This window comes from Capra hircus, chromosome 5 (assembly GCF_001704415.2).
Source record: "Capra hircus breed San Clemente chromosome 5, ASM170441v1, whole genome shotgun sequence".
Classification (NCBI taxonomy): Eukaryota; Metazoa; Chordata; class Mammalia; order Artiodactyla; family Bovidae; genus Capra; species Capra hircus.
Genome location: NC_030812.1, coordinates 69832463 through 69848497, shown reverse-complemented (window position 1 = coordinate 69848497; position 16035 = coordinate 69832463). Strand labels below are relative to the sequence as shown.

The 16035-nt window shown below is 48.3% G+C and overlaps 1 protein-coding gene across 1 annotated transcript in view; it reads left to right on the top strand.

Moving 5' to 3' along the window:
• The window catches only part of SYN3 (synapsin III), a 475640-nt gene that overhangs the window by 434476 nt on the left and 25129 nt on the right, over nucleotides 1-16035 (top strand). The window contains exon 8 of the mRNA XM_005680589.3: nucleotides 12701-12843. Coding sequence (XP_005680646.1) covers nucleotides 12701-12843 — 143 coding nt within the window. The remainder of the gene's footprint in view (nucleotides 1-12700; nucleotides 12844-16035) is intronic.

Sequence of the window (16035 nt, the reverse complement as noted above, 5' to 3'; positions counted from 1 at the left end):
GTTTGCTTGGCTTGGTGTGTTTTCATTACGCAGATCTGGAATCTGATCCTGCCTGGGAGGCTCTGAGGCTCCCTTTATTCTCCTGTTGGGCAGAAAAGAGAGTGGGGTGGAGCAGCTTAGCCAAGAAGTGCTGACAGGCAGGCAAAGCCGGTCAAGTCCAGGGTCAAGACACTCCCTGTGAAAGCCCAGACAAAGGGGAGTGCTAGACAGGGACCTGGGGGAGACGGGCTCACTGTCAGGCCCTGTCGCACAGAGCGGTGATCATGTCACGGTGAGTCATACCTCTCCAAGCCAACCAACACGGTGCCTTGCCTGAAGGTCACATTCTCAAACCCTGAAGAGGCGGCTTACTACGGATGGCTTCAAGCAAGGAAAAGGCAGATGTTAATGAGCCCTGCAAGGAGCCTGCTGCCCTCTCTTCAGCCCACAAAGGTCACACAAGGAAGAGGGGAAAAGGCAGGAGAGAGGTTCCAGTTGGGTCAAGGGAAGATTCTGGCAACTTTGATAAAACCACAACTAATGGTGCCATTTTGCTATTCATTGTGGAAGGTCTCTTAAGAGGAACCACTGAATGAATGCCATTTCAAAGTAAGTGTTAAGGGACAAAAAAGTTGACTCTTCAACACAACTGGGGTACTTTGTCAGATAATAGCACCCCTGGGTCTGGATTGGAAGAAGCATGAAAGGTCCTCAGCCAGCCTCATGCCTGACTTTACTGCTAGAATACCCTTTTCCAACCAGTCAGCCATGTTGCAGGCACCGTGGGAGGTGTTGTGGTATAGTAAGGAGTTTGAAAAATCAAATGCATTTGTACAAATAAAGATATTAAAGAATGTGGCTTAGTTGTGCAGGCAAATGGGTTTCCAGAATTAGACAGACTTGTCCATCAGATGCACGCATTGCTGGGCTGCCTCAGGCTTCCCTGTGCTGGGCCTGACTCAGAAAACTTACAATCTGAGAAGCAGAGCGGACTAGTGCTGTTTGTGGGAAGACAGCTTCCAAAGACAAAGGAGAGGAGAATGGGTGAGTCTTCTACGTTTACCCCATTTCTCTTTCAGACCCTCTGATCTGAATCTGTCACTTCTGAGGAGGAGTGAGCGGCGGGGGCAGACAGGCCAGCAATGTCGCTCCCTCCACATAGAAAGAAACTACAGGAGTTTGGAAATAAGAGACTCCCCTAATAGCTTTCCTCCAACCTAAAGGTACCCTGCTGCTGAAGACAAGGACCGAGAGCCCCCAGGGCCCAGGGAAAAAGTCTGTCTCCAACAAGAGCCTCAGCGAGAACACCTTCCTACAGACAGCCTCATTGCCAGCAGAGCAGGCTTAGACAGCCAGTAGCCAGTAAATGCGTCGACCCTGCAAGAAACGGAAAATTCCACCTCAAACTGGCTTAAACACTCTGAAAGCCCAAGGATTAGTGTCTCAGTGTCGCTGAGGTCCTGGGCGCATTCTGCCTCTGCCGGCTGGCCCCAGTCCCAGCTTCACTCTTGGGCAGCTTCCTCGGTCTTAGCCCTGCTGCTAGTGGCATTCTGGGATGTTCTCTTCCGTCTCATTGAGCTGATCTATTCATGAGTCCAGCCCTGGGCCATTGAGACAAGAGTGCTGTGTTCTGGTTGACTGATTATAGTCTGGATTCACCTGTTGTGTGGGGAATAACTTCAGTTCCCCCTGAAGCCCATGGTCAGGTGGAGGTGGGTAGACGCCTAAACAAAACTGGGGTTCTGTTAGGATGGAGGAAGTGGAGAATAAGTTTTGAGTAGACCCTGAGATGGGAACTTGCTTCAAGATGCACATTGGGATCTGAGCTTGAAAGCACTGGCTTGGGACGTGAGGGAAGCAAGATTAGGCAGGGGAGAAGTTGAACTGCAGTGCAATTACAGCCCACTCCAGTACTCTTGCCTGGCGAATCCCATGGACAGATGAGCCTGGTAGGCTGCAGTCCATGGGGTCGCTTAGAGTCAGACACGACTGAGCGACTTCACTTTCACTTTTCACTTTCATGCATTGGAGAAGGAAATGGCAACCCACTCCAGTATTCTTGCCTGGAGAATCCCAGGGATGGGGGAGCCTGGTGGGCTGCTGTCTCTGGGGTCGCACAGAGTTGGACACGACTGAGCGACTTAGCAGCAGCAGCAGTTACAGCAGAGACCTCAGCTGACTCTGTAAGGAGTTCCAGGGCTGAGGTGGCCCTTCAGAATCATCCCAAATCATGGCAAGGGGCTGTGCCATTGAACTCCTGCTCCAATCCATCATCAGGTGTGGGCTGCCCTAGGAGTGTGGTGTAGGCTTGGGCAAGGCATCTCCCCTACCTAATATGTCACATATGTATTTGTTTACTAACTCCTCACCCAACCCCATCAGTGTATATTCCCTGGTGCCCACAACAGTGCCTGGCTTACAGTAGGGGATCAATATTTATCAAATGAATGGCTGGATTTGGGAGCCAGACAGACTTTAGCTAGAATCTCAGCACTTCCATATGCCAGCTCTAGGTCCTGCAACCAATTACATAACCTTGCTGGGCCACAGTCTTTTCATGTGTGAAATGGGGAAGTCACAGTACTTACTATATAGGATTGTCATAAAGGCTATGTGAATTAATACACAGCTGTTACAGTAGCGCATTAAGAGTAGCCGACGTGGTCCATCGTTATTGTTGTTACAGTCATTATTATTGTTTATTCACCAGATGAGTCAATCAGTCCCTACCCAGTGGCCCCCTCAGCCCCCAGCCTCTTCTTTCCACCCAGAGGTAGAGGGGTGATTCAGGTGGTGGCAGCCTGCCCCGTGAATCAGTTCTGAGCCTCAGCCATGCCAGGGTCCCTGGCACAGGCTACCCTGTCCAAGAGGCCCTGGGGTTGAGTCATCTGGGCCACAATTCCAGCTTGGGGGCACCTCGGCTGTAGAGTTTGGCTGGTAGAGTTTGTCCTCCCTAAGACCTTCCAGGAAGAGACTGGGCACCTGCCCCATTGTACTCCCAGGGGCTACCCTTTGCCAGCTCAAGTATATCTGTCAGGAGAGTTTGCAAAAGATCCAAGTGAGGATACAGGGTAGGGGTGGGAAGGAAAAAGAAGGAAAAGAGTTGCCTCCATCCTTTGCATTCAAAGCAGGGCAGTGTCGTGAACAGATCATGGGGTTCTGATCTCAGCACACCAGATTCAAGTCTCCATCCCTCCACTTACTAGCTGGGGCACCTTGGACAAGCCCTTTGCTTCTCTGAGTGTCACTGGTGAAGTGGGAGGTTACAGGGAGGCTTGACTGAGTGGTCAAGTTGTCTGCAAGTCCTGCATCTTCCATGAGGAGGTCTCAGGTCTGCTCTCTGTGGTCTCTGAGCTTCAGTGACTCTTACAAAAGGGGAGGAGGAATTCTCCATCTCCACATTTCCCCCACCTCCCACAGGAAGAGGTAGGGCCAATCTGATATATCCTTCCTTCCTTCCTTCATTCAGAAGCTCTCTATTGAGCACCTGCAGCATGCCAGGTGCTGTGCTAGCATGGGGTGTAGGAATCACTGGCTAGTGGGAGAGGCAGATAGGGTATAAATGAGCAAACAAATACACTTATAAACTTTACTCAGTACAGGCAGAAGAACAACATGTTGTTAAGAGAGAAAAACATGGTAGAGCTGTTGGAGAAACTTCTGAGGTGGTGGCCCATGAACACAGGCCACAGACTTGAGGAAAGAGAATGAGCCAGCCTTGCAAAAGCAAGAGTGAAGACCCTTCCAGAGAGAAGCACATATGTGAAAGCCCAAAGGCAGGAAAGAGCTGGAGTGGTTGAAGAAGTGCCAGGGGACCAGTGTGTGGGAGCATTGCGGACACATGCAGAGAGTCTGAGAGGAGGTGAGGAAAGGGGCTGGGTGCACAGGGGCCCACCTCCTGATGCCCCTCATCTCAGGGATCAGCCTTGCACAGCCTGTTCCCACTGCCTTAGCACTGTTACCTCATTAGTTTTTTTCCAGTTTTATAGTTGTTTACAGAGACACGGCTCATGAGGGTACACCATGGCTGGTTTCCCCTAGGGTTGTTTGTGAAGAGTAAATGAGATGCTGTAGATAAACTGTGTGGTACAGTTCTTGGGATAGTTAGTGCTCAAGGAGAAATAGGTATCTTGAAAAAATACATGTAAAAATAATGAGAATATTTACAGACCCATGCCAACACCCACTTCGAACTGTTACTCTGATATTTAAAAGAGAAGAGAAGCCTTGGGTTTCAAGTCATCCTCTTTTCCATAATCACAATGAAGAAAGTCGGAGTAGAATCCGGCGCCTCATCTGGGAAGCCTGCCCTGGCTCCCACTGCAGGGTGCACCAGGGTCCCTGCCGCAGCATCTGTCACCCTCTATTGAATCGTCTGGTTACCGGTCTTTCCCGTGGACTATGAACTCCTCAATGACAGGGACTGTTCGTTGATTCTCCATTTAATATAGTAGTTAAACAACATTTTATTTCAGATAGGTTTAAAGTCTAGTCCAAACTGCTTACTCTCATTAACTAGCCCACCTTAAGCTAAGAGACTTGTCTTGATGAATCAATCTAGAATAGAATTTATGTCATTTAAAAAGCACAGTATCCTTGTAACTTTCCTAAGGTGGGGACTGGTTTAAAGTACGGACCAGTTTATTGGCTATCCCACCCCGCCTGCTGCGGGTTTCTCAAACCCACGTTTCACAGGAGGAGCAGACAGGCTCTTCTCCAGGGACGTTGCACCAGAGGCTTGCGTTATTCACTGCTGGGGGAGGGTGCCAGAAGCAATAACCTTAGGCCCACAGTTCCCAAACTCTGCGCCCAAGGCCCTAGGGCAGCAGAGTGTATTTTAAATTTTCAGGGGGAAACACAGCAGTTCTCGGCATCAGTCAATCACCATGCAAATTACTAGCCGAGGTGGTTCACAGTTTCAACATTAGATCACAGCGTATTCCTTTCGGTGACATCACATTTTTGCAAAACTGGGGTTTTGGTGGTGGTTGTGCTAAAAGGCAAGTACTATATGGGAATCGGTATGGAACAGGAAATGGGGGTGAAGTGTCTGCTCTGATTCTAAAGTCCAGGAATGTATGCAGTGCCCAGCAAGCACACATGGCTCGTTTGTAAGTGATTGTAGTTATTTATGAATGAAATAAAGATATTATGTACGTTGTTTATTTCAGTGACTAAGCTGGTAGGACATAAATAGTTGGCGCTTCTTTTGGCCTTGGAATGCCGTGAAATCATTCCTTAGATGGGCATCGTACATCCAGAAAGTGGGGACTCGTGCACTAGGTTTTTTGTAACTCCCATTTAACTCTTTTAAGCTTTTGATGCTGAACTCAGGAATGATTTTGAGCTTAATTCTGTGAGCATGGCTTAATGATGTATGCATGGAACCTACCCTTGAGAGTGAAACAGCTACAGGGCTGGGAAATATTTACTGGGAGGGAAAACAGATATTTAGCTCATCTCTCTCACTCCATCTAACTAGCTTCTTAATGAGCGTAGACCACTTTGGAATGAGCTGGAAGCATGCCTTCCTGTTATAAAAACAGAAAAACAAGCATGCGTTTGTGTGCCAGGGTTATGGTTTTATTATCTCGAACTAGGAGTGGCCTGAATATCCAGCTGGCTCAACCAGCTAATTATTGCCGGAAAAGGAGACTACAGAGCAAGTGTTCTGAAGCTACAGTTATTATTTTTGGTAGATCCCCCTGCTTAGCTTTTAGCTTATTCATAAATAAATCAGCCAGTTCAGTAAATTGCCTCATATAGTTAGTTATCTTTGAAAACAACAAGCTTGCCCCGGTCATCACAGCAGATGGAGCCTGCTCCAAACTGGGCCTTCAACAGAAACCTGATGGAGATGGATTTGGCTGGGGTGAGCTGCTGGTCATACTCGCCTGAAACATTTTCTAGGCTATTGAAATAGGGCGATGGGCTTTAAAGGCTCATGTGTATTTCTATCAATGTTGATTGTGAACCATCTTCTAAGAAGGATCTTGGCCCCATTCCCAGTGTTCACCGCTGAGGGCAAGTGGGATAGCCCTTCCTCCAAGCATGAATCCCTCTTAGCCCTCAGCTTCCACAAAAAAACTTCAAGGCTCCGTTTTCTGCTGATACTTGTGAGTCTCTTTTCAACAGGCAGCATCAGTCCCAGGGCCAGTGTACCACCTTTCCCCTTTTCCTGGATTCTCTTCACCCAGCTCTTCCCATGACTGGCCTCTTCATTCATTCTTTCAGCAAATATTGAGCCATCTTCTGTGTGCCAAACACTATGCTGGGTTTCAAGGTATTAAAAGGAATGATAATAATAGTTAACATTTGTTGAAATCCTGTAGTGAATGAAGAGTTCTTCTAAACCATTTATATGTATCTCATTTGATGTTCAACAACAATCAAATCATCCACACTGGATATTAACAAGTTACCCACATTTTGCTAATAAGGAAAGTAAGACACAGAGAAGCTAAGTACCTTCCCCCAAGGTCTCACAGCTAACAAGTGACGGAGCTGGGCTTTGAGCTTGCATTCTTCAACATTTTGTTGTATTGTCTCCCTAGAAAGACACAGGAGGCTCTGGTTTTATTCAGTATTGGGCTTACATTTTAATGGAGGAGAGAGATAATAATCACATTATCAATTAAGTCATTTCAGCTAGTCAAAGCTGTTAAGAAAAAAAATAGTAATTCAGTAGAGACTTCTCAGAGTGGCAGGAAGGAGTAGCTACTTGATATCAAGTAGCTGGAAAAGGCTCTGAAAAAAACAGCCATGGGAAGGTGCCCAGGAAAATGATTTCAAGTAGAGAGAATAGCAAGTGCAAAAGCAGTGAGGCAGGGACAGGTTGGGCCGAGTGCAAAAGAAAAAGATGACCAGGAACCAGATCATAGAAGCTTTTTAACCTGGGCTGCACACATTTTCCTGGGGAGCTTACAAAAATACTGATGCCTTGGCCCATGCCCAGAGATTCTGAGGAAATCAGTCTGAGGTTTTGGCTCAGGCAAGAGGAATTCTAAATGAGATGAGAGCAGCAGTCCAGTGCAGAATGGTGGTGGCGTGGACCAGGGCAGTGGTGGTGGAAAGGCAGCATCTCTCCTTCAGCCCTGCTCCCTCCACACCACCCACCTGTGGTCCATGGGAAGCATGCACATCCTTAGCCTGGATAAACCAAAAGCAGGATGCTCACCTGCAGATAGCCTGGGAAGGATTCAGCACCAGAGATATAGCAGTCTTGGTGGGTGTCCCACTGAAGCCCCTGCTGGACATAGCACAAGGGAGAGCGGTAGGCTGACATAACCTTTCCCTAAGAAATCACCATCTCACAATCTCTAATCTCTGACAGCCCAACCTTATTATATCAACGTGGGTGAAGCTATCAGTTCTTGGCCATAGTGGTGTCTGTCACAGCTCACTCTGGGAGGTGGCATCTTTGTCTTCTTGCTACAGCACTAGCTGAGACAGAGTGTACATTGGGGTTGTCCAAAGAAATGGAAACCATAAGAAGGGTATACATAGACTTATTTTAAGGCATTGGTTTATGTGATTAATCTGGTGGTGCTAGTGGTAAAGAATCCACCTGCCAATGCAGGAGACAAAGGAGATAAGGGTTCAGTCCCTGGGTTGGGAAGATCCCCTGGAGGAGAGCAGGGCAACCCACTCTGGAATTCTTGCCTGGAGAATCCCCTGGACAGAGGAGCCTGGCGGGCTACAGTCCATGGGGTCACAAAGAGTTGGATATGACTGAGAGATTTTGCTCTCATGTTGGGATGGGTTAAGAAGAGAGTGACTTGGGCATACCTGGATGGCTCACATCCAGTGGATGAAAACCAGACTCAAGGCAAAGAGCCGTGACTTACCCTGTATGATCAGTCATTGGAACCATTTGAGCACTCTTGGTCTAATATACAGTAGGACAAGTTCCCTGAGATGGTATGAGCTGTCTTGCCCCATAGTGAGCTCCCTGTTACTGCTTGAGGTGTTCAAGCAAAGAGCACACAGTCTGCTGAGGCTGTAAGGTGACTTTCCCAGGCCTGGATGAAGCCCACTGAGGAGATTCGGAGTTGTCTCTTGGCTCCTGTCTCCAGTTTGTCTCCCTCCGCACATGTATGCAAGCGTGCAAGCACACACACACTCACACTCACATGAGGGAGGTGAAGCAGTTCAAAAAGCCAGAGAGGAGGAGAGTGTGAGAAACCACACGGGGATCCAGTGAGGAAAACGAGGAGGAGAGATGGGAAGGAGACAGCGCTGAGAGGGGTGGGCCAAGTGGGGAAGGGGAGGAGGAGGGAGAGGAAGAGACGGGGAAAGGTCGCCTCTCACTAGAGGCAACCACGGGAGATGCAGAGGGAGAGGGGGCAGAGGGGACAGGCGGTACTACAAGTAGGAGGCAAAGCACCGGAGAAGGCAGTGGATGTGGGAGAGAGGAGGCATGGGGCCCAGGAGGAGGGGGGCGGTGGGCAAGGCCGAGGAAGCAGGGCACAAGAGACAGGGCTGGGCCGCAGAGTGGGTAGGGAGGTGGGTGAGGATGTGAGTCTTCAGAGTCAAGGAATTCACTGGGCACAGGTCCCCAGAGCAGCAAATGGGTAATCTTGAGTCACAGCTCATTTACAGTTTCCTGTTTTCAGCTTGTCTCTGTGAACAGTTGGAGGGGTTTCCAGCTAGTAAATACATCGGAGTGCCAAGACTCCCTTCCCTGGCTGTGGCCGTTCCATGGCTGCCCGTCCCCAGCACCTTCACATGCCACCTCCCTTTATGCCCTGAGCACCAGCCCAGCAGCTCCTCCAGCACCACCCAACAGGCCATCTGCTCCCCTCTGCAAGGCCCCTGACTTCACCAGGTTCTCAAGGCTCATGAAGGAAGCCATAAGCCTCTTCCAAGTACTGCACTCACGCTCACCGATTGCGCCACTGGCGCTCCACTAGGAAGCTGTAAACCTTTTAAGTGTGGAATCCAGCCCAAGCATTTACAGAAAAATTTACTTTATAAAACAAGTTTCCCTGAAACACAGTTTCTTTGCCTTTTTCCAAGACCCTGTATTTTTCCTTCCATCCCCTTCCACTCTTCCCAGTTACAAGAGTTATAAAGAATTATAAAGAGTTACATCTTTATCCATCCTTCTTCAACTCAACCCAGCAGACATGTCTGGGCCATCCACAGCATTGCAGACAGCAGGGTTACAACTGGGAACAAGACGCCTTGTCTGCCCTCAGGAAGCTTGTGTCTAATGGGGAGACAGACATGGAGCCAGGGGTGGAGTCGGGTTTCATGGGGCTCAGACAGCACACAACTTGAGCATAAAATGACCAGCCTATGTATAAGAAACCTGGGTTACGTGTTCAGTCCTGGAGAGGACAGGATGAGTGCCCCACCCAAACACCCGACTCTAGAAGGGTTCACAAAGGAAGGTTGAGATGACCATTAATTAATTAAACCACTGCATCTATACTCTCTCTCTTTGCTCTCTTTTGTCTATCCTGTGAATAAATGAATGCATATATGAGGCATTCTACAGATATTTACTTAAGGATGAAGTTTAGCTTCTGTAACAAAAACCTAAGTTGGCTTAAACAAGCTAGGACCTTCCCTCTCACATAACCGGCTCCTTCCATCCTTCCTTCCTGGGGTGTTGCCTTTCAGATACAAAGTCTATGATGGTGCCCCTCCAGCCAGCCAGATGAGGAAAGAAAGAATTGTGAAGCATTCCCCCTTCCTGCCTCACACACACATTTCCCTTTTAAGGCAGACCTGGAATTTCAAACCCAACTTCTGCTCAAGTCCCATTGACCAAAATGTGATCAACCAGCCTTGAGTACATGAGCACACACAGGTGCCAGGGAGATGAGGAAGTATAATGTTTATTCTGGATGGTCATGCACCCCCAGATTAAGGCATTTCACAGCTATAGAAAAAGAGAATGGATGCTGTGGACAACTAGAAATCTCTGAGACAGGCTGTGGCGTATGTTGTGCTTACTAGGAAACTGAGGTGCAGAAGTAGCTCTGGTTCTTTCCAGGTCCATCCACTGACAAAACTGAATTAAACAAGCTGTTTCTGCAAGCTACCAGCCCCATTCTTTAATTTCGGAAACTCTGACGCTCTTTACCAGATCCCAAATGTTGGCCGAGAATGAAATACTATGACCACCCGAGGGGCAGTTGAAGGAAGAGGAAGCAATATAGACTGTGAAGAAGTTGCCAGGGGAAAAAAGGAAGAGAACCAGAAGAGAATAGTGAAACCAAATTTTAAGTTTAGTGATTTCATATACCATGGAGTGTCAAAGCAGCAAGAGGACCCAAAGAGGCTCGATTGGATTCACCGATGAGGAGGTCAGAAGTGACCTTTGCCAAGTCATTTTGTGTGGAATGGTGGGGAATGGAATCCAAAGAGAGTTGGTTTGGGAGTGAGTGGAAGATGAGGATGCTGAGATAGAGAGAGCCGTGGTAACTGAGGTACTGACAAGCAGGAACAACCTGAGATTAGTGGATCCGTGATCATGCTGATTCAAAAGATAAAGAATCAATGACCCATGGTGGATTCATGTCAATGCATGGCAAAACCAATACAGTATTGTAAAGTAAAATCAAGTAAAAATAAAAATTTTTAAAAAGAAGAAGAAGGAAAAAAAAAGAATCAGTGAAGAGCAAGAGCTGAAAAATGCATGGCAGAAATACAGTTTGGCTGCTTTAACAAAGGCCAAAATAACAATGGCTTAAAGAAGATTAAAGGTTTACTTCACTCTCCTGTAGGAGTCTGAGCATACACAATCAAGGGCAGACTAGGGGCACCATGGTGTGGGAAATCCGGTTCCTTCCACCTTATTAGTCAGTCGTGCTCAACGTGCACAGCTTCCATCTTGTGGCCCATGAAGGCTGCACCAGCTCCCACCATCATGTAAACATCACAGCCGGGTAGAAGAAGGGAGAGGGAAAGGGAAGTTTTCTTTCATCTTAAAGGCACCACCCAGAGATTGCTCACATCACATCCGCTCACATTTTCACTAGCTGGACTTGGACACTTGGCTACATCTACCTAGATAAGGGAGACTGAGACAAAGTCATCTTTAGCTGAGAGACCAAATCCCCAGAAAAAAACTTCAAGAGTCCTATTGCTGAGGAAGGAGGGGACAGCAAGCAGTCAGAGCCTTAGGGGACCTAGAACAAAGGGTGGTTTCGGCCTTTGGTGGGAGGAGGCTCACGGTCTCAGAGGCGGGGACACAAAGAGAGCAGAGAGGAGGTCTGCCAAGCTGTTTACTATCTGTTGGGCAGGGGAGTAGGCGTGCACTCGTAAGGACCCTGAGATGGTTCAGAGAACACTGTACTTTTGGAGTCCTAGGTTTCATTCTCAGCTCTGTGCTTAGCTGCTCTCTGGCCTTGGACAAGGAAAGAGATCTCCGTTTCCACATCTGTTAAATGGTTATAATAATGCCCACCCTGTCTGCCCCACAGTCCTGTTTCGAGTTCCAGAAGAGAACTGAGGAGATGTTCTGTAAGTGTGAGGTCGGGGCAGATGTGGACGGCATCGTTATGGGGGGATGGAGTGGTCTAGGCACTGCTGAGCCTGAAGGGCAGGGGAAAAAGGGCTGGAAGAAGCTGGAAGGACAGCACCACCCCACACACAAGCTCCACACACCCATCCCCGAGGATCTGGCCTCTGCCCACTGCTGGCCAAGAAACCCCTCTGTTGTCCAAGTGAGGATGACAGGGGAGGGGGCATGCAGCCATGCACAGGGGCTGGAGTCAGCCTCTGGTGTGTCTTGAGATCGCCCTCGCAGAGCCTTGGCCTCATCCCCTGCCCTTGGCCTTGGAAGCTCTCCTGAGACCTCTCGCTGACCCCAGGGCACACCCCGTGTCCCTGGCCTCAGCCCAGTAAACAGCATGAGTGAGTTTCTCCCCCAGGCCTCTGGCCTAGCAGAGCTAGCTGTGTCCAGAGCAGTCACACTCCCAACACACTCCCTCCACACACATACATGCCCACACTGCCTGCACACTCAGAAGCACCACACCATGTGCATCACACATGCAAATACCCCACACATATGCCACGAACTGTACATTCCACACACACTACACGTCCCCCACACACTTCACACACACAGCCTATGTGCACACACCTGCCCATGCACACCACATGCGCACACACACACACACACACACACACACCTACACTGGTCTCTATCCCATATCACACCCACTACCCAGCTCCCCACACTGCTGCAGGAGTGCTTTTTCTCAAACATAAATGTGGCTACTTTTTTGTTTAAACTCCTTTCCATCAAGTGGCTGTCCAGAGCCTTCAGGCTAGCATTCTAGCCCCTGCCAAAGCTGTTGAGGCCCACGATGGTCTATTCCCTGAAGACCCTCTTCAGGTATCTCCACCCTCCTGCCCCCTCAGCTGGTCTGGACCACTGGCCTGTCCCCCTCTCCCAGCTCCTCCTGCCCCTGGCTTGTCCATCCTCCATCCTCTCCAGAGAATGTACCTGCTTCATAGTCCATGTGAGAATCGTATTCCCTCTCCTGACCCCTGTTCAGAGCCCACCCCTCCTATAAAGACTCCCTTGACTTCCCCAGGTGGAATGCTGCCTTTGGGGAACAACTTGCATCCTGTGTCTGCCTCCGCTGCCAGGCAGATGATCTTCTCACGGTCACTATATATGCAGCCCTGGGTCCCAGCATGGGGTATGTGCTCAGTGAACACCAGGTATGTGGTATTCATCCTCTCATCCTCCCAACAGATCAAAGTAGAAAACCAGCACGACTACCAGGACATCACCAGCATGGTGGCTATGGCTAAAACCTATGCCACCACCGAGGCCTTCATTGACTCCAAGTATGACATCCGCATCCAGAAAATTGGATCCAACTACAAAGCGTACATGTGAGTCCCTGGGCAGGGGCAGGGGCTGGGAGGCTGGAAGGAAGGGTAGGAGCAGAGTGTGAGAGAAACCGAGACTAAATCCCATGGCAGAGACCCCATAGGGACATCTTATCTTCCCTTTCCGTCTCCATTACTTCCTTTCATCTCTAGTTAGCACAGAGGAAGGCTGCTGTTCCATCATGGCTTATTCCAGGGCAAAAATCTGTCTACCTAAATGAAGGCCATTTCCCCCAGAGAAAGACTGTTGGCCTCTTTCCAAGTATATAGGGGACGTATGTCACAGGAGACATACATAGAAGGGACACTTGGGGACACATCAGGGGTGGCCTTGAGTGCCTTGCTGAGGATTTGGGATTTTCTTCTCTTCCCTTCTGAGCAGAGAAGTGTCATGACCTGACCTGTAACCATGAAAGGAAGGCTCTGGGGCTATGGGCTGCAAAAGGGTTTCTCTGGGGCTAATAAGATCAGGTAGGAGATTACACCAGATTTCTTCACCTGCAAGCAGTAAAAACCACATCTGACTAATATGGTGGGATGTTTTTAAAGGGAATTTATTAGAAACCCATGGATGATCAGAAACTTAAAAAAACTAATCCCAAATTACCAATTTCAGAAATATTGGGATTCAGGGCAGCCCCAGGAATCTGGGTAGCCAGAAGTAATAGACAATCTTCGTGGCACCCCATTAGGAAGGGAATCTACTGTAATCATTTTCAGGGCTTAACTCAAGATTACGATTCCATGGAAACAGTGCTGATTAGTCCAACAGTGGTCACATGATTATCAGAAGACGGCAGATGATCAGTATAGAGAGTCCCACCAAGACAGCATGCAACACAGGCAGGGCCATTATCCAGTGGAGATAGAGGTTATGTGACTAAAAGAAAAGGGATGAATGCCAGAAAATTCATCACACATTCAATCCAGGGGTGGTTCAGGCAGGTGGTGACTCATGCTGGAGCTGTGGTTACAAGGATGAGTGGGAGCTCTTGACTGCATGGAGGCCTCAGTCTTTTCTGCTCCAAGGCCTCTCTGTCTTACTTTGGAATAGTGCTGGTTCCGCTTGAAATGATGAGACTCCAGAGAGGCAATAAGTGCCTGGTCTCCAAGCCTGGATGGAGTGCTGATTGCATGGTTCCACCTTTGAAGACTGCAACAGATGGTTCTGGACAGTTGGAAAATCTCTCTATGTGCTTCTGTGTGGTGGAGCTGTGCTCTAGGTCAGGGTCAGCAAACCACTGCCCACAGGCCACACCTGTCTCAGTAAGTAAGGTTGAGTTGATCACAGCCATACATCTCCATTTCTGTATTATCTAGGGTTACTTTTGCTCTACCTGGATTGCTTAGACTGGAGGTTGGCAACTTTTTTTTCTGTAAGTGGCCAGATGGTCATTTTAGGCTCTGCAGGCCTCACAGTTTCGGTTGTAACCACTCCACTCTGCCACTGCCTGGAAAACTGTAGAAAATGCAGTCCGTTGACCTACAAGGAAATGTGCCCAGGAAAGGGATGGAGCCAAGGGATACTTCTGGCCTGTCTTGCCAACCGTTCTCCCACCCATGAGCCAGGCCAGACCTGTCACTGCTCTCAGATGCCTTCAGGGTGATAAAGTCACCTCCCCACACCCATAACCCCTCTGAGTCGGAGAACATTCTAGTGCATGGTCCAACACATTCCTGAGGCCTCCGCCATCCCTCATGATATCATTTCCCTCCTCTCCTCATTGTTAACGTTTCCACTTGACATTGACGACACCTTGTCCCAGTTTCTCTTCTTGAGAATTACCTCATTGCCGCATTCTTTATGCTGAGCCTTTCTGTCCTGACAGCTCCAATTTGTCATTAGTTATGGCGTTTCCTGGACCCTGCATTGGCCCACGTCCGAGGGAAGGGGTTCGTGTCAGACCTCAGTGTAGAACGCCCTCTCCACCCATGACCGTTCAACGTCCTTTCTGGCCCACTTCCTGCCCTGTACTCAGGCCTTTGTGCTTGTTGCTACTGAGTGTCATTGTGTCTAAGTCCTCTCAACAGACAGAGCTGGGAAATAAATGTGTGTGTCTCAACCCGTGTATACACACATGTCTATAATTATTTCTCTCTATACCATCTATAGCTAAAGCTAAGAGTACATATTGATGTGTCAGACTTTCAACTAGTACTCGGTTTTCAACATGATTCACTACAGCCTTCCCAAGTTGCTTATCTGTAACTTTCCACTCCCAACGGGGAAAAAAACCTGGCTTCCCCCATCCTCCATCCACATGCTTCTTTGTTCAATCCCAGCATATACGTGTAGTTGCAGAACTGTCAAGCTGTAGCCCCATGAGAAACAAATTTGCCACCTATGGTAGAGGACTTACATATGGTTTCTTCTGTTCTTAGGCACCCAGTCTCCACTAATTTCCAAAGTTAGTTAGGTCAGCACCTTTCCCCTCACCCCTGCCCTCTTCAACAAGGGGGTCAGCATCAAACCTGTCATAAACATAGATCCCATTGTCACAGCCTACATTCCATCCTGCATTCAAGCAGCTGCATCATGTTTGGGCCAGTCAACTTTTTTCCCCAAACCTGTGATCGGCTCTGCCATGGAGAGTCATGGTTAAGAGCACAGAGCACGGTTTGGTGGCTTCTGTCATTCAATGGGACTGATGATAATAATAATGTCCATCTCGTTAGGTTTTGTGAGACTGAAGCCTGTGTTTATAAAGCTTTTAGACCCATGTCTCAGACATAGAAAGCACTCACTAAATATCAGCTCTCTCTATCATTATCTTCTTGGAAGGAGACCAATCTAGCTTGTGCTCCTGCTGTTTCTGGCATTAGAATGCTTTCTTTTCTCATCTACACTTACTGAAAAATAATAGTAGCACCCACTGTACTAAGAGATTTATGAGAATCTTTCCTTTAATCCACATGATGCCCTATAAGCATGGTACTAAAATGGTTCCTATTTACTAATGAGAAAATACTCAGAAATGTTGTCCATGGTTATACTAGGAAACACTACCACCAGGGTTCAAACTCGTACCTGTCTGACTCAAGTCAGTTCTTACCTTCCCTTGTCACCATACAGATCCCACTCTACCATATCCTACTCATCCTTCCAGGTACATCTCAGTCACTACCTTCTGGGGTCACATAAAGTGTCTAAAAAGTTGTTTCCCCAGAATGCCTCACACCTCATGTGTACTGCTA